Genomic DNA, 18,518 nt, shown 5'->3' with positions numbered 1-18,518 from the left:
AATAATGTGGAACTTGATCAACGTTAACTGAACTATAAGCTTTGTTGAGTGCTAGTGCAAGTGCTTACAATATCCATAATCTATCACCGGACAATGTTCAATCAATTACGAATTATAAGAATGATATATTCTAGGTTAAAATGATTATATTTGAACAATGACCGTCTCATAAAAGGAAAGCTTTCATTTTTATTTGATAAGGTATGCAGAGTTGTCATTGTGGAATCTCAAGTGATATTATTTTACACCGTTAATTGTTAATTGTGCGGCATACTCCTGTGATGGCGTAGCTTCTCCATAAATGTATTCTTGTTTCGGCCGGGTGCATGCGTTGTGTAGGTTCTGGTAGGTAGCATCCGTGACTTCTGCAGAGGCACTTTTGGTTGTTATCGAGTAAGGGAAATTTTGTTAATTTTTTATCCAACTTCTTTTTTTCTTGCTTTGCCTTCTTCGACGTGGTGTTCTAGCAGATATTTGTGGGACGCTGTCTTTGTGTTTGTATAAATGATTGGCTAAGAGTTCTAAAATAGTTTTTTTCGTAGTCGTCAGAGGCAATGGCTGGCTATAGTCGGAGATATTAACGGAATTCGGAAACTGTAACCTATCTCTGTTTCTCCTTTTAAGGTAGCGTAATATTTATATAGTGCTCAAAACCATCGCTACTTGTCCTTCGTCTACTATTCAACATATGTATTACTAAGTAACTGTGGGAAACAAAGATGAATCTGACACATGTATTTTTTGTTCAAAGAAGTTTAATCATTATCAAATGCAACGAAGCATCCATACACGTCACAAACCATACATTTCTCAAACGCATCTCTAAGACTACTTAGTGGTCCCGGAAGAGATACACATACATATACACAGTTATCTTCCCGAATGATTTCACTATTAGTGAGTGGGTTGGCGTTGGGTGGAAAGGTCTTCCTATCACCAGTCCCAAGTCCGCCTATTCTTTCAAAGGATCGATCTGACAGCTTTATTCTACATGGACGAATCCTAAACAGGCGGATCTGTGTATTCAACTGTCTAATACAAATAGATCAGCTTGCGTGTAGATGTTACACAGGCGCAGACGACATACTAGAACGAGTAGATAAAGCTAACAATGGTACATAACAGCGATTAGTTCAATACCTCCCCCAGCGATACTCCCTTCTAGGTGCTGTGTCAGTAAAACGAGTGCGTGCGTTGGGGCCCCCAGATGCGGCACATCGCTGGGATAGTGAACGAATCGCACGGAACAGTCGTACTGGGTTTTCCTTTTAAGCCGTGTACAGTTTGTTTCTTATTTTACCATGATGTACAGCTGATGAAGTCCGGGCTTCTACTTGTGCTGAAAAAATAATGGAAAATGGTTACAAAAGGACAAAGCACTTGATTGTAAAGCCAGCCATAGTCTTTTCGTATTTCGGGTATTTCAATCACAAATCATTACTTTTAACTTTCTATCGACTTATTGAACTGAAGTGAACAACTTACTGCGGCGCGATGCTGGGCACGCATCTTGCCCAGGGCGGACTCGGCCATCTCGGCTCTCTCCTGGGCATCCTCCAGATCGTGCTGGGTCTTGCGCCACTTCGCCAGGTTGACGTTGGCCTGCTCCTCCTGTAAATCGATAGATAATGAATATTATGGCACCAAATCAGAACTAAATCATAGCCTAGAGTATTTATTCCTTAGTGCATTAAGATTGTTTTTGTTACATTGAATGGAGCAGTTTCTGCACTTCTCTTTTCGGCAAGAAAAGTACATTTTGCAAGTAGGACAATGGAAGTTTACGTACAGCTTCCTCTACTTGTCTCTTGTAAGTCTTGATCTTCAGTTGCAGCTTCTCGACCATCTCCTGCATGCGCTCCTCCTTCTTGCGGTCCTCGTCGGCCTGGAAGCTCAGCTCCTTGAGACGGCGCTCATTCTTCCTCAGGTTCTTCAGGGTCTCCTGGTGGCGCCTCTGCTCAGTGTCAAGTTCTGACTCCAGGTCACGCACCTGTGTTTTAAAATATTCTGATGAGAAAGTTCTCTCTATCAGTAGTAGAGTAGCTTTACATTTTTGTATGGGGAATGGCTGCATAGTGAAATATTTCACATATCATGGTGCTCTTACCCTGGCTTCTAGCTTTTGCAGTGCGCGCTTGCCACCCTTTAGGGCTATGGCCTCAGCCTCGTCCAGTCTCCTCTGCAGGTCCTTGATGGAGGCTTCCAGGTTCTTCTTACTCTTCTCGATGTGAGCTGTGTGTTCCTGCTCCTGTTTCAGATCTTCTGAGATGCGTGCGGCCTGTTGAAAAAGAGGCAAAGATGAGAATTAATGGACACTGTGGAAACGGATCCAAAACCACATCTCCGCGACAAATAGAGATTATGATTGTGATGACAAACATAATTTTGACAACGGATTGCACAGTAAAACATGACACTGTATAAACAGATGCCCTGATCCTGCCGATATCAACAAAGCAATTGACATTTTGAGGAATGTAGGCATACTTACATCAGCAATGGCCTTCTTTGCCTTCTCTTCGGTCTGCCTGTGTTCAGCCATAACCTCGTCCAGCTCAGCCTGCAGGGTCTGGATCTCACCCTCCAGCTTTCTCTTGTGGCCGGCAAGGGAGGTGTTCTGAGCGGACAGCTCGCCAACGCGGTCGGAAGACTCCACAAGCTCGGCCTCGGTCATCTTGCGGGCCCTCTCGGCCTGGTCCAGGGCATTGCGAAGCTCTTCCAGCTCAGCAGTCAACATGTTGGAGCGGCGCTCAGACATGGCGAGATGCTCACGGGCCTCCTCACGTGCCCTCTGCTCGTCGTCAATTTGGGCTTGAACTTCCTGGATCTGGTTCTGAAGTTTGTTGATGGTCTTCCTGGCCTCGTTGTTAGCCTTTGTGGCGTTTTCCAGAGCAGCTTCGACCTCATTCACATCGGCCTCCAGCTTCTTCTTGGCCCTGACAGCCTCATTCCTTCCCTTGGCCTCCACGTCCAGGGTAGTCTGCAGGGCATCCAAGGCCCTCTGGTGGTTCTTGCTGCAATTATCAATATACATGATATACAATAGTGATATGTGGCATTGTAGTAAAAAAATATCATTATGCGGTAAATAAACATGGTCTTCAACGAAGAGTGAATCTTAAAAGAAATTTCAATGTAATCATCTACCGAGTATTTTCGAACTCTTCGTCCTTCTCGGCCAGCCTGCGGTCGATGTCAGCCTTGAGCTGAGACAACTCGAGCTGGACACGCAGAACCTTGCCCTCCTCTACTTCCAGTGCACCCTCTGCCTCTTCGAGGCCGGTTTGCAGCTCCTCCTTGTCCACCTCCAGGCGCTTCTTGGCCTTCTCGAGTTCGTGGAGCAGCTTTCCACCCTCACCCAGCTGGTCGGTTAGATCGTGGATTTCGTCTGTAATCAGAAAGTACAATTGATTTTGAAATGTTGACTTTCGTCAGAGATTTGAATATTGTATGTTGACGTTAGAGCATATAGGATAGGTAAATGTAATGCGTTAACCGTACCATGCAAAGACTTGTTCTCCTTCTTCAGGTTTTCAAGAGCCTCCATGGTTTCCTCATACTGCCCCTTCAGCTTGTACAGCTCGTTGGCGTAGGCACGGGCCTCCTTGGTAGAGGTCTCCAGCTCAGCGCTAATTTCCTCGCATTTCGTTTTCCACTCGGCAATTTGCTTGTCGAGAAGACGCTGCCTCTTCTCCAGCTGGGCTGCCGCGGCGTTAGCCCGCTCAACATCGATCATGAGGTCCTCGACCTCACCGCTGAGCCTGTTCTTGGCCTTCTCCAGAGAGCTGCACTTGGCATTGGCGGCCTCTACTTGTTCCTCAGCATCCTGCAGACGAGCAGCCAGCTTCTTCTTAGCGTCCTCCAGCTCCTCTGCGCGCTGGATGGCGTCGGACTCATACTTGGCTCGCCAGGCAGTGACCTCTGTGTTGGCCTTGGACAGGGCACGCTGAATCTCGGCCTTGCCTTCCTGCTCCTCTTCCAGCTGAACCTTCAGGGTGTCGCAGTCATGCTGGGCAGCACGCAGCTGGTGAGCCAGGTGGTTCTTGGCCTTGGTCTCCTCCTCAAGCTGGCGCTTCAGCTCCTCAAGCTGCTGGTTAAGCATGCTCTTGGCACGGGCCAACTGGCTGCACTGGCTCTCGGACTCCTCGAGTTGGCGGCTGATCTCATTATTCTCGGTCTCCAGGCGTGATTTCAGGGAAGTAAGTTCCTGGATCAGCCTCCCAGACTCCTCGATCTTGACGTTGGCCTCGGCGATTTGCTCCTCTAGGGAGCGGTTGGCCTTCTCCACGTTCAACTTGCCCTTTGTGATGGCCTCGACGTTGGTGGCCAGGTCATCGACTTCCATCTTGAGGGTGGTCTTCTCCTTCTCCAACTTACCCTTGACACGCTGTAGGTTCTCTACCTGCTCGCTAAGCTCAGAGCTAGCGTCGGTCAGCTTCTTCCTGAGGGCAGCAATGGTGGCCTCATGCTGCATGTTGGACTCCTCCAGCTCGCGGCGGAGTTTCTGCAGCTCGACTTCGCGCTTCTTGTTGACCTCAGCCTGGGCGGCTGTGGCACCACCGGCCTCTTCCAGACGGTCTCCCAGATCCTCGAGCTCACGAGCCAGGTCAGCCCTCTGCTTATCGACCTTGGCACGGGCGTTCCTCTCGGCCTCGAGCTCCTGCTCAAGCTCCTCGATGCGGCCCTGCAGTTCCTTGATCTTCTTCTGCAAAGAAGTGACCAGACTCTGCTCGTCCTCCAGCTTAGCCTCGAGCCCCTTGATTTCGAACTCCTTCCTGTCGGTTGATATAGAAAGATTCTTTGTAATATGCTTTCTTAATTTATGTTAGAAGTCTGAAGGTGGTCGAAATATGAATATTTAAAAATGTCTTTTTCGAGTCGATTCATAGTTAAACCTACTTCTTGATGCGCTCCTCCAGGTCGGCCTTCTCGTTCTCCAGACCTCCCAAAGTCTCCTGTGCGGCCTTCAGGTCACCCTCAAGCTTCCTCTTCAGCCTCTCGGCTTCGGCACGCGCCTTCTTCTCGCGATCCAGGTTCTCTTCGAGCTGTATTCAAAACGGTGTAAAATGTATCACTAAAGCACCTTACTTCTACATCGAGTTACATTTATGCATTTTTCTTCGTCACTAATGGACGTGAGTACAGTTGTAACGTCATTTTCTGAATCTGTCACCCCATGAAGATTTGGTTTGCAAGCACGTTTTGGTATTGTCTCAAATAGAAAATAGATAATTCTTTAGTACCGCCAATCATCAGAAAACTTCACAAGTTTCACACTTACGTCATCCAATTGCTGCTCGAGCTTGGCCTTGAGCTTACTAAGGTTGTTGACCTTGTCCTCCTCCTTCTGCAGATCCTCTAGGGTGGTCTGTAGGAAAGATATGATGATAATGAAAAAAAGTCTGCGTGTTCAACAAATAGATTATTCGTTATTGACGTAAGGCGTAACACATTCCCTATCATGACTTGTAATGAAAACATATGGAGGATCTGCAGCGAGCTTTACGTACAGCATTGAGCTGTTCCAGCTTAGCCTTCTCCTTGGACAGCTTGGCGATCTGGTCCTCCTGGGCTGCCAGCTCCTCAGAGGTGGTGCGAACCCTGTTCTCCACACCGCGTGTCTCCTTCTCCACCTTCTGTAGAGTTTTCTCCAGCTCCTCCAGGTCTTTCTTTAGGTTATCCACCTCACCCTCGACCTGTAAAGCAAAATGTACGTTTTTTGTTTTCAAAGGAGACCTCATAAGGCCACTAGACTATGTCATCTCGTTTAGAAATAACCTGTTTCTTGTTGTTATCTTCTTTTTTTTTGTATTGCTAAAATGTTTTTTGAAGGTCGAATGACATTTTAACTGCGTAAGAATGTAATACATATAAAGCGCACCTTGCGTTTGGCGGCGCTGAGCGAAGTATTCTTAGACTCCTCTTCCTGCAGAAGCTCTTTGTAGTCTACAATCTTTTGTTCCAGGTCAGCCTTGTTCTTTATCAGGTTTTCTGCTCTGTCGGCGATGTCACCGGTGTTGGTTTGTTCCTTTGAAATGGAAATATTCAAATGTAAACAAAAAGGCAAAAGTATTGGCAAAAGTAATGGTTAATGCTTGACCCTAAATGTGGCATTCATGCATCACTGCAATGTGACTAGCCCTAATTAATTAATGTACATTTCAAACAAAACGTGAAACACAATATCCTGGCTATAGTAGATAGATTCGAAAAGCATATGGCGATAACCTGTACCAATACTTACGGAAGACAGTTGAGCAGCGAGTTCATTCTTCTCCTGCTCGACCACAGTCAGCTTCTGCTGAATCTCAGCCATGGTGGTCTCTTCCTTCTCCACTTCCTCCTTAAGCACGCCCAGTTCCTCCTCCTTGTCACGGAGCTCCTCATCTGCCCGGGACTGAGACAGCAGAGGCTTGATGGTGCAGAACAGCTTCCACCAGTCCCAGTTGCGCAGGCTCATCCAGTTACGGACGTTACGCTGTAACATCTTCAGGGCAGCCCTACAAGTTTTTCACAGAAAAGACGACAGAATTGTTTAGAAAAATGCATTGGTTCAGATACTTGCACAATTTGTACTTATTGTACTGAGATAATCACATAGAACCCCCCCCCCCCCCCATTTTTTCACTTGGCGTTTGGATGGAATTGTACCACTTGCCTTTGGTCCTGGAGTACTTGATACGCGAGACGCTGTAGTTTTCCCCTGACCCGCTGCTGTATGATAGTGATGATGACAGCCAGCTTGGAGTCACGGATGTCCTCAAGCTTGGCGACTTGGCCGGCCTTGAAGAAAATCTTCGTAGTGCCGACACCGAAGCATTCTTTCGCCAGGCCGGACTGCTCCAAGAGCTTGACGCAACATTCTCTATCGTCTTCGACCTGCTTGGCCATGACTGGGTTAAGCGGCTTGTAGCGCTGCCTGAACTCCCTTGGGTTAAGGCACATCAGAACATGTTTTAAATCAACTGATATCATGCCCAACAGCTAAGATTGCATTTATTCCTTATGATTTAAGATTTAACCATAACGACACAATACGAACCATATCAGACGTTCCATGGAAAAAAAATGACACTACAAATGTCCTTACTTGAAGATCATCTTGTTGGGGAAGCCCTTCTGGCAAATACGGATACCCTCGAGTACACCGTTACAAGTCAGCTGGTGCATCACCAATGGGTTGTCCAACACGCCTGCAGTCTTGATTTCGTTAGGGATGATACAGCGCACGAAGTGCGGGTAGGTGATGTGCAGAGTGGCCATCAGCCTAGCCAGCTGCTCCTGTTGTCAAAGGGATGAAGGAACTAACTTAACTACCTAGAAATACTATTTCTTTATAAAAAAAGCTCACAGAATGTTTCAGACATGGATAACAATGTTACACCAACAAATTTTACTGTTTCAAATGGTTCGTTAGCTAGGAACCCGTTTTGAACGGCAGTTCTTCTTCTATAAATGTTTATAGCAAGCTTTAAAGGCCGCTGGTCCTGTAGAAGTAAACAACTGTTGTTGAAACGACTAAGCCGTAGATTATCCTTGTATCATACCCTGTGGGTTGCAGAGGCCGTCTGGAAAGCTCCACCCTTTTTGCCCTTTCCACCTGCTTGCTTCTTGGCGGGTTCTAAGAGTTGAACCATATCGTAAATTATTCATTCATTGGATGTCGTTTCTATGTTAAAATTCTATGTTCTACGATAAAATTACGCACGTTGATAGCCTACATAGACTATAATTAGTAGAGTGGAGGCTTGTGATACATATAAATATTGCATTGTGTTAAACAAAGATACTCTTAAGTTGGACCCCACGAGGATCACCGAATGCAATTAGATATGTTTTAACAATATATGAAATATTCCGATGGATTACAAGTCATTTGTTACAAGAAGATTGCTGACCAACATCCTCTGCAGTTTGAAAGTTTGCCCAGAGCTCCCTCAGAAGATCATTTGAAGACCTCTTGAAACAGGCGACCACAGTCTCGTTCATGGGATCCTTGTTCTTCTCCAGCCAGCCGCAGATGTTGTATGTAACGTTGCCAGCGTAGTGAGCTAGATCGAAGTGACCCTCGTACTTGGGGATCTTGGGCTTCTTTGGCTTCAGGAAGCTAGTGTGCTTGCCCAAGTGCTGGTCCTTCAGCTTGTCGATGAAGGTCTTGTCATTGGACTTGGGGAACATGGTCTGCTCCTCCAGAATGGCCAGGATACCCAGGGGCTAGATGCAAAGAAACGACGTTTGGAAACGTGATGTAGAAATGGAAGGCTAATATGTCCCCATTGTAAAGTAACAATCCTAAATCCTACTGCGCTATGTACAAGTCTTATTTTGCCTTCTCTATTCTGTAACCTACCTTCTCGATCAGGGCGAGAGTCTTGGCCAAGTCCATACCGAAGTCAATGGTCTCCCATTCGATTCCCTCCCTTTTGTACTCATCCTGCTCTTCCACGAACATGTGGTGGTTGAAGAACTGCTGCAGCTTCTCGTTGGTGTAGTTGATGCAGAGCTGATCAAAGCTGTTGAACTATGGAGAGAACTTCAATCATATACGATGGCTCTTAAAATGGTATAAGACTCAGGACCAAAATTAATTGTTTATCAGGCGGTCGTTCTACTAAACAAACACATCCTTTAAAGCTTGTGTCGGTTCTTATGTAATAAATACAGGAAATGTATGTCTTCTTAAATATTGAGAATGGTATCCACTTAAGAGAACGCTAGTATTCTTGTTGCTTTGCATTAAAGAGCAATAATGCAGTGAAATTTGATAAAGATACACACCTCGAAAATCTCAAAACCAGCAATATCTAGCACACCAATGAAGTTCTCTCTATGAGCCTTCGTGTCCAAGGTGTCGTTACAACGTTTGACCAGGAACTTGAAGAGCCTGTCATAGACACCCTTGCCCAAAGCACCCACGGCATAGGTGCACTGGTTGCAGTTCTGGCCCTTTGCCACCCACTCGTTGCCGACCTTTACCCTGGGCTTGAGCAGACCCTTCTGCAGCTCACCGCTGTTGAGGCCGTACAGATACGCAGCTTTGTCAGCAGCTGTGTGAAAGTCATCAGAGGAATGGGTGTGGTTTCGTTATGCAGTGTCTTGTTTATGGTAGCCTGAGATATATAGCATTACCATGTGAAGGCACGAACACCTTCATGGGAATCCAATCTAAAATCGCATTACGACAGTGTATGAATAACAGGAGTTCAGCAGCAGATTGTAGGTGAAGCTATGGCCAGGGGCCCATGCTATGATAAGTATTCCTTTGGACTCACACTCAGTGCCGTCACATTCGGCCTGCTCCTCCCTGGGCTTGGCCTTGAACTTCATGCTACCGAAGTGGCACAGACCTCCCGTGAGCTTGTAGATACTCGTCTTCTCATCTCCAGTGAAGCCCAACACGTCAAAGGCCTCGTCCGTCAACAGCATCTCCTCCTTGTCGTCGACATTCTTGATGACCTTCTCTCCTTTCTCCAAGAATTTGTAGTCATGGGCGTCGTTGCTGAGCATGCACATTTCTGCAAGAATCGAGGTTTCAGAAAAATGTAAGCATACTCGCCATCCATTGAAAGAAGCGACTGTGTTAGAAAGACAACAAATATGAGAAATTGACATTCAAGCCATCTGACTATTGTTACGGTATACTGGCCCAGGCTCATGAGGGATGTTATTCAACTACGTACTTTTTTCTCTGTTATATGTTTGTAAATTTTATTTGTCTTGGCGAAGGAGCTGGTCAGTTGTCTTGTCAATGTGGTTTGACACTCTTGACAACACCCAAGCTGGCTGACAACAGCCAGTATGTGATATTCATTGGAAAAGTTTATAAGACGAATAAATGTGCCGTCTGCTCAGAGCCAAGCCATTGGATAACCTCTAGGCTATTTATTTAATATATTTGAGACGTATATTGCCATATGCCTACTTACTTGTGACGTCTTTCAAGCCACTTGACAGCAGCTGGTAGAAGATGTGGTAGCCACGCTCCATACCAGGCAGCTGCTCAATCACACGCACCTTCTCCAGCAGATCTGAAGGGTGCAAAATCCAATACAATTACGACCACCTGGTTATGACAGCATTGTTTTTAAAGATGAATTTGGATGATAACAACTACGTAATGTGTAATTGACAAATGATTCACGACAAAAGTAAGACATATATGATGTCCTTAAGAGATGTAGTTTGTTTGAAGTTTGTAACGATGCAGTTTTTAAAGGAGCACTATTGCTTACATGATTCAATGTCTGCACCAGCCAACTTTCCCTTCTGGTTGAAATGGATCCTGATGAATTTACCCTGTATGGAGAGAGGAACAAGATACGACCATTTTTACTTGATAGCAGACGTCAGTCTTTGCTTCCTAGGGCTAAAATGGGTTGAATGTCGTTGACGGGAGAAATGGTTGAATTGAAGAATTGAAGAAGGAAACACGGCTTGCGAATCTTATTGCCTTGTCAGGAACCCTCCATTAACAAGGCACACAACAACTTATTAGTTTTATCCCAAAGCAAAGGTAAAAAAGCGCTTACGAAACGGGAGGAGTTGTTGTTCCTGACGGTCTTGGCGTTACCAAAGGACTCTAGAACGGGGTTAGTCTGCACGATCTGGTCCTCAAGGGTGATCTTCTTCTCATCTTCAGCCTTCTTAGGACCACCCATGGCAGCGACCAGGGCGAAGTAGGAGATAACCTTCTTCGTGTTCTCAGTCTTACCGGCACCAGACTCGCCGCTGTGATCAAAAAGAGAGCTTATGGTTAAATTGAAGTGCGAGGGACTGAATAGCCCGGTCTTTTTCAGTTATCTGACCCTGTTGTTCTGGACACGGGGCTCAAATATGACCGTTTGACAGTAGCAATGGGTCAATGGTTGTTGGATGTCGATATCGACCATGTCCCGTCAATTTCTCCACAATTAAATTCAGATAAACATTCGACTTTTTTCATTTCTGTTTTTTTCTGAGATCGATATCTTAACTGTAAGGGAACGTTTGCGGGAAAATTTCGGAACAACTCAAAGCGTAAGGGCAAATGAGTACTCACGTGATCAACATAGACTGGTTCACCTTGTCTGCAAGTTAGGGCAGGTAATGTGGGGAAAAGGGAACATAGTCGTCAAGGTTAAATTCAACGTCGCCTTTGAAAAAGTGTAACACAAGTACATACAATGTATCGTGGATAATACAGTGACTTATGACCCGGAAAAGACGATTAAAAGATGCCAATTCCATATGTTCACGCTTACATACTTCTGTACTTCAGGGAAAAGTCTATCAATGTTATAACAGTTCTAGATAGCCGTGATACATTTTGTGTATATGTACATACACAGCAAAGGCGGCTGGTACATTTTGTGTATATGTAGATACACAGCCAAGGTGGCTGGTACATTTTGCAATTTGGAATAATCTGCCGTTTGGACGCAGTAGACGATGATAATCAGGCCCATGTGTGGTCTTTATATCCTGCTATGTCAGTGACAACGAATTTAGGATTTGTTCTGGTGTTATGCTGTTGACAAACTTACCGATCAACATGTTCTGGTAGGCGTTGTCAGCCACAGAGAACAAGTGAGGCGGCATCTCCTGACGCCTCTTGCCACGGTACATGCTCACAACCTCCTCTGTGTAGAGAGGAAGGCGCCTGAAGGGGTTGATCACGACGCAGAATAATCCGGAGTAGGTCTGTAGAATTAGAATAGGGAAGAAAAGAGACCGCGCTGTGATGTCCCATCTGATGTATTTCTGTGTTCAATTTTTATATCCAGGTATGCCAGAGGCAGCATTTGAGCCAAGTATGGATTGCAACACTCGAGCTTCTAAGACCAACATGCTGTACATGCTACTTGCTACTTCCGGATGGCAGGCATCAGCGGTGATTCTCGAGTTTCTGATGTCGCAAATGGCAAAGTAAGTTTTTTCTACGTGGAGTTTTGTAATATCAGATTCTACTATTACAAATTAGATGATGTCCACGCCTTCTAGTCTTGCCACTTGTTTAGTCTTTATGGTAGCAATATCTACCCCATCCCAACCGAAAAAGGGACAAATTTGCTAACCAGCACTGAACAAATCTGCTGCAAATACACTTACATAGATCATGCCATTGGCATAGCGGTCCCTGAGGGTCGCCAGCACAGAGGCGTCGTTCAGGTAGGTCATGTTGGCCATGTCCTCGCAGCAGTAGAACTTGGGAGGATTCATCATCACCAACTTCTCCTTGACAACATCCCTGGTCTGTGGACATTAAGGACAAAGGCTGATTACAACAGATCCTTCTACCAATGCATCAAAGCAATCATTTAGAGTTGAGTTGCAAAGAGGTACGCGGCCGGCAAGATCCACAGTTTTATTGGTAATATAATGTTTATTATTGTTAAGCTTCTGTTAGCCTTAATATGTTCTTCTTTTTAAGTGATTGTGTTGTATTATGCGACTTGTGTGTTTTGTTTAATGAAACAAATCCAAAATTGTATTTTCAGCGCACTAGTTATTTTGGAACAGTCTTGTAGCCAATTCGCACTCTAAAGAGGTTTCTGGATGCATGACTCCGTTTCAAGACAAAGAAAATATGACTACGTTTTATCCTTGTCATGTTGTTGGAAGTTACTCTTTGGCTGTGAGGGGCAACTGTCATCGGATACCCCGGTTGACCCTAGGGGTCACTTTCGACTATTTTCATGCCAACCTTGCCCTACGTCTGAGCGGAAAAAGGAAAATGATACTTGAAAGGCATCGTATGTGCCAGATACTGTTACATATCTACTTCTCATTGTTGAATCCCACCCAATATCAGGTGGGGCGCGCTCAATTTAGTACAATGATAAAGTCATAGTCAGTTGCATTTTAGATATCTGTTAACTTATTGTGCGTGCAACACATGGTTAATTTAACAGAGTAATCTAAATGTTTTAATTTTCAGTCATATTTACCTGTCCTTTAGGCAGCTGAACCGTGACCTTTCCCTTTTTCTCCTCCTTGATCTCCACAGCGATGAAGACATCTTTCTCATCGGGAGCCCAGACGTTCTTCTTGGGGTCGTACGGTGCGGAGCGGAGCTCCATCATCAACTTGGTGTCACCGTAGATGTAGACCCGAGGGTCGTCGGAAATCTTGTCGGATTTGGGCGGCATCTTGGCTCTGGTTCCTCTTGGCTAACGATACTGCAGGAAGGAATGGCACGCTGACTGCGGCTGAACGGGAGAGACAGAAGATGAGTCCGAGCTACAGCTCTGGCCCTTGAGGGAGCAAAATGTACAGAACATGGTCAGAAGTCGCCAGGGAGGAATTCGAGACATGTTATCTTTTGACATGGCAATGAAACCGTTTTCTATGGGCATATTATTGCTAACCAAGTTTTCGATGAACTTCAACAATATGCTATGCAGGTATGAACACACTTGAGTGAAATGGCCGAGGAAAAATGCACTTACAGAAAGCAATATCTGTATATACATGAAATATTGCAAATTACAATTTCAATTACAATTAGTACGTATATTCAAAGCTTAAACAAAAGACTTTGAAGCATTTGGAAATTCTCCATTGAAACAGTGTGGTTGAGAGGTCTTACCTACCTTATGGTCGAAAGCTGTCGGAATAGCACGGCACGGACGGTTGCCTTTATAACCGATTAAATAGCAATGGTAATCAGAATGCACTTCATTCTGCAAGACCATTGCACGATTTGTATAGTTTAAGCTCTGATTGGACGATAGATGTAACATGACATTGGACATCTACTGTTCCACTGGTTATTTTGAGGAACAGGTGCTGTATATAGTATTTAACATTGATAGTAAACCTCTCCACATGAGGTCACGAAGAATGAAAAATATGATTTCCAAGCAGATTACCGAGCCATGATGATGGTAACTAACATGCATTGACAATAACCTCGCATCACAATGCTTGTTTCTTCATGTTGATAACCATCTTGGTTTTCTGTACTGAGTGGAGTAAGGGTTCGAAGTGTAGATGCGTGTGGTTTGTAGATGGTGGTGTATGGTACGTGCCGCTGTGAGTGAACTTGGCATTTGAACTTGTGCCTTCCGGTTTATATCTCTATAACAGAAAACAAATAAAAATACGTTGCAGAGTCTAGAAAGCTTAATACAATTCTCTCAAATATAATTAACCACACAGTCTTCCAAGGAAAAGAAGTACCTACAAGGTATATCAAAATTATAGTCATTTCTTCACAGTTTACCATACATACAAACTTCTCTTGAAATGTCATTCACTCCCTAGTTTGGAATGAGAAACATGTACATGGTGTATCGAAACTCCCTGCCACTCTCGCCGTCATGCATATTAACCAAAACCCTATACTCCAAAAATGTGTCTACTTTTATGGAGACCTCCGGCAAAAGAAAACATGCATCGAATTCCTGTATCCCTGAGTTACGCACGACCGTAACGCTCCCCCGGGAGACGTGGCTGTAGGTCAACAGACTCATCATTTTGAAAACTATCCAGTTCAGCAGCATTTACAAAATTTCCAACAACCTCAGGGGCTGCATCTGTAGCTGTATCACGTTGAAGATGAAGCGTCCGTTCCCACACTGCAACATCGTGGGCACTCTCCAGCAAGCGTAATGTACAAGGTCAAGGACGAAAATGATGCTGCTGCCTCTTTCACCTGACGGAAGACAGAGTGAGTACTAAGTCCCTTTTTTTACTAGCAATTGTTGTGTTATTGTGATGATTGCTCTTACTAATGATGTGTTGATCCTGAGTGATGTTATTTATTGCACCTGGGTTTACGTTACGAATAGATTTAACGACCTCGTTTCCGTCAAAACAATGTTATGATACATGCCTACAATTAGCTAACGGAACTCAATGAACTATAAGCCTACAAAACTGACTGTGGTGCGTTGGCGGCGTCGCTGCGTTCTAAATTGAACCTGTGATATCCTTTTGTTCATAATGGGAATATCACCATGCAAAACGTACTAAAAGTGACTAAAGCCCAGCTGTTGCATAGACGATCATGGCCTGCTGACCTTTCCCCGACAATGGTCGGGATGGTTAGGGAGCTACGTCGGCTGTGTTCGGCTGGCGTTCGGCTAAGGCTAACATTACATCTCCACAAAAGAGCCCGGCCGGGCAGTTTTTGAGAACAAAAAGTACTATATAAAAGACAGCAAAGACACAAAATGTACCAAAAACAATTTAACAGCATGCCTTGTGCATATGTATTGGCATAAACCTTCATTTTCGTTTCCGCAAACAGCCCGACCGGCCCCGGGATTGGAAATGTGACGTAGGCCTCAGTCAGGTGGTCTTTGGCTGCCCTAGCCGAATGGTTGGAAATTTTAGAAACATGCACTTACACTGCACTGCAAGTTAGGGAGTAAGTCAGCAGTCCGACATTTGAATCCTAACAATGCCACGACCACTCCTGATTTACTCCCAACTAGTCTGTGTAACACAAACTCCGCTGTCCAGGGCTGTAACTGGCCCCTCCCCGCGGAGTTAGCTTCTAGTGGGCCGGCGGATGTTGGGCGGGCTGCTATAAGCGAGATTTAATCAGGCTAACTCCCAACAAGGTTCCGACATATGCCTGACCCAAGGCCGTGGACAACTCTCTGACAACCAACTCCCAACCAAAGTGACTGCCACTAAATCACGACCAAAAACAAAGGAGGATCCTAAAAGCCAACTTATCGAAGCTAATTGCCGTCGCCTTTAATATACAAGAAAACACACGAAACGATAAAAGATTAATTTTTTTATCAAGGAAATTCGTTGAGTGCTTTGCCAAATAACTCGGCCACGGCAACGCCGCCAATGTAACGCAACTTCAGTGATATATCCTTTAGATTTTTCTCAAACCTGGCTAGATATACATGGCGTCATTGCATTAATATTCGTGTCTCATACAATGGCCTGATTGCGACTACAAAAGACACACAACAGTGTCTGCAAAGCTACACAGTCGTAAGACAAGCAAGAAGATGCTAACGTTACATGAAAAAAAATCATGGTCCATATATTGATTAAATGGTATTTTATGAACACCAAAAACACCCACAAAACTCATCGACCACCACTCCAGACTCCAGACCACCTTAATTAGTATTAGCTGATTTTTTTTTCTTATCTGAGGTTCAATATTGTTTGATACATACCGGACATATCATGTCAAAGTCAAGATTATCAGGTTACTTCAATTCACAGCGACTTTCTATATCAAAACTATTTCGTCCTGTATCAATTGCCCGGCGACCGTCTGTTATTCTGATTTATGTGTGTAGAAATAGAAATTATTACTGGCAGGCTTGCTGTCGTTGGCATTATCTCTGCTTATCGGAGCCACTGCGGTTGTCTGAGAATGCACAGGGTCGACCTTCATCTGTCTTTCTCAATCTGAACTCTAGAATGGATGGTTATATCTGACTTATCATATATCTTTACGGCACGCTTCCGTGCAGCGTTGACATTATTTGGATCCACAATGAGCTTGACATTATAGTTGCTCTTGTTTTTTACGACGACAGATCCATTTTCAAGGGATTAGGTAGGTAGGTAGATCCATTTTGGTTTGTGTTCCCTCTCGCCATTTACACGAGACCTGTTTATTGCCGAGACTGCCCACTTGTTTAGCGGGTCGAACTACTCTGCCAATACTACGTTGTATAAGATATATTGTCCAATACCAATATTGTCGTACCAACACAACATGACAAATGAGTCATATGTGGTCTTTTTATAGAAGTTTAATCAGCATCAAATGCAACGAAGCACCCATTCACGTCGCAGGTCACACAAACATACCTTATAAGACTACATAAGTGCTAATAGTGGTCCCGGAAGAGATGCACTTACAACAAGTCTTATTTTCTCTCGACAGGAATATGACTTTTACGTTACGTCAGCCCAGAATTCCATGTAATTCTTAATTCCGACAGCTTTTCTTTCTTAGTCCTGGGCCGTTCACAACAGAAAATAATTGTCTGTTTACTAAGTTAGTAAAGAATAATCTAAATACGGACTAGTTAGTAGCTCTGTCAAGACTTAAGTCAGAGCATTGTTGTAAGTTTGACGTGCAGTTGATCGAATAGTGGCTTAAGGATAAACCCAATGCAATATACAGCCAATTGACGGCGGTAACATAATATCACATTTTTAAAATCGACGGCAGTGACGACATTTAATCTAATGTTACAAATTTTTAGTACTCGTTCGAAACGCCATCCAGCAACATCTCCCGGTCAGTCGCTGTGTCAGTGTGCGTGCGTGTGGCCACTGAGGGGAAATGCTGCTGGAGGAAGTAAACAAGTCGCAAAGAATGATAATCACTGGGGTCACTAAAGGGGAGAAGAAAAAATCACTTTGTCGATCCGACGTCTGAAGAGGTCAGTCAGCTTGTTACTCTCTGCCCTGTGAAATAGATCATAATTTTAGTTGTTAGAATGATGTAGGAGATATTAAAGGTAACTGTGTATCGAGCATAGGCAATACTTATATAAAATAAGGATTAAAAAGTTTGTCAATATAGGTCGCTATTTGAAACTCTAGACTATAAGGAGGGCACCATCATCTCCCGTGATGGCAACAGATTCTTTGAAGATTTTTTTAACGACTAAGCTATTTGTATGAGCACTTCAATATGAGTGCTAAAACTCTAGTTCAGCGTTACACAGGTGATGGTAATGATGATGCTAAGTTGAGCGCTATTTCACCTACCTACCTACGTTGGTCATGTCTAAATGCTGAACCCAATGTGGTAAGTATGAGGCTATCGTGGCGAGACAGTGTCTATTAAATGCAACTATCACTTATTATGATTATGGATCAGAGGGTATCAACCTACTCTTCATGACGCCACCTCGCAAGGAACGTTGCAAAGGGTTTACTGTAATGTAAACAAACAAACATTGCATTAGAACCAATCGATATATATATAGGGAGGGAGCTAGTAGTGCAAAATATATTTTAAAAAATATACAATGCACAAATACACAGGAATAAATTCCACTCGCTATCTTATCTTACCAAATTCGGCCCGGCAGAACGGTGCTGGGCGCGCATCTTGCCCAGGGCGGACTCGGCCATCTCGGCTCTCTCCTGGGCATCCTCCAGATCGTGCTGGGTCTTGCGCCACTTCGCCAGGTTAACGTTGGCTGTTTCCTCCTGCAATAGCCGGAAAAAACGTACATGAATTGACAAATGTTACAGTGACTAAACCCTATACTATGGTACATACTTGATGTCGTTTAACCCCAGCATCAATGATTAACAATAGATAAGAGAAATTGAAAATATACGTACAGCCTCCTCCACTTGTCTCTTGTAAGTCTTGATCTTCAGTTGCAGCTTCTCGACCATCTCCTGCATGCGCTCCTCCTTCTTGCGGTCCTCGTCGGCCTGGAAGCCCAGCTCCTTGAGACGACGCTCGTTCTTGCGCAGGCCCTTCAGTGTCTCCTGGTGGCGCCTCGTCTCAGAGTCCAACTCGGCCTCGAGGTCACGCACCTACATTAGAAGACAAACAACAACTCTGGATTATTATAGTGCTG

At 44.5% G+C, this 18,518-nt stretch overlaps 1 protein-coding gene and 2 long non-coding RNA genes across 4 annotated transcripts in view; 1 reads left to right on the top strand and 2 right to left on the bottom strand.

Annotated features, from left to right (window-relative positions):
• Nucleotides 1-12,069, top strand: part of LOC118422894 — a 47,511-nt gene extending 35,442 nt beyond the window's left edge. For both annotated transcript variants that reach the window (XR_004831978.1, XR_004831979.1), the window contains one exon: nucleotides 11,763-12,069. This is a non-coding gene — a long non-coding RNA (uncharacterized LOC118422894). The remainder of the gene's footprint in view (nucleotides 1-11,762) is intronic.
• Nucleotides 738-13,713, bottom strand: LOC118422861 (myosin-7-like). The gene is made up of 27 exons (XM_035830676.1): nucleotides 13,572-13,713; nucleotides 12,927-13,232; nucleotides 12,088-12,231; nucleotides 11,523-11,679; nucleotides 11,039-11,066; nucleotides 10,530-10,728; nucleotides 10,233-10,296; nucleotides 9,927-10,028; nucleotides 9,273-9,515; nucleotides 8,779-9,047; nucleotides 8,351-8,521; nucleotides 7,899-8,214; nucleotides 7,548-7,621; nucleotides 7,091-7,281; nucleotides 6,659-6,928; nucleotides 6,245-6,500; nucleotides 5,882-6,028; nucleotides 5,511-5,696; nucleotides 5,282-5,368; nucleotides 4,900-5,045; nucleotides 3,502-4,775; nucleotides 3,148-3,388; nucleotides 2,492-3,014; nucleotides 2,108-2,278; nucleotides 1,790-1,990; nucleotides 1,486-1,611; nucleotides 738-1,339 (listed from the first exon to the last, which is right to left on the bottom strand). The coding sequence occupies exons 2-27, from the start codon at nucleotides 13,125-13,127 to the stop codon at nucleotides 1,331-1,333; spliced, it is 5,796 nt and encodes a 1,931-aa protein (XP_035686569.1). The 5' UTR covers nucleotides 13,128-13,232; nucleotides 13,572-13,713; the 3' UTR covers nucleotides 738-1,330.
• Nucleotides 13,714-16,700: 2,987 nt separating this feature from the next.
• On the bottom strand, nucleotides 16,701-18,494 carry LOC118422892. Its single transcript, XR_004831976.1, has 4 exons — nucleotides 18,274-18,494; nucleotides 17,998-18,135; nucleotides 17,816-17,857; nucleotides 16,701-17,382 (listed from the first exon to the last, which is right to left on the bottom strand). It is a non-coding gene; the product is annotated as an uncharacterized LOC118422892 (long non-coding RNA).
• Nucleotides 18,495-18,518: the final 24 nt, after the last annotated feature.

The sequence above is a fragment of the Branchiostoma floridae genome, chromosome 9 (assembly GCF_000003815.2).
Source record: "Branchiostoma floridae strain S238N-H82 chromosome 9, Bfl_VNyyK, whole genome shotgun sequence".
Classification (NCBI taxonomy): Eukaryota; Metazoa; Chordata; class Leptocardii; order Amphioxiformes; family Branchiostomatidae; genus Branchiostoma; species Branchiostoma floridae.
Note: the sequence above shows the minus strand (reverse complement) of the source record. Positions and strands in the feature narration are given on the sequence as shown.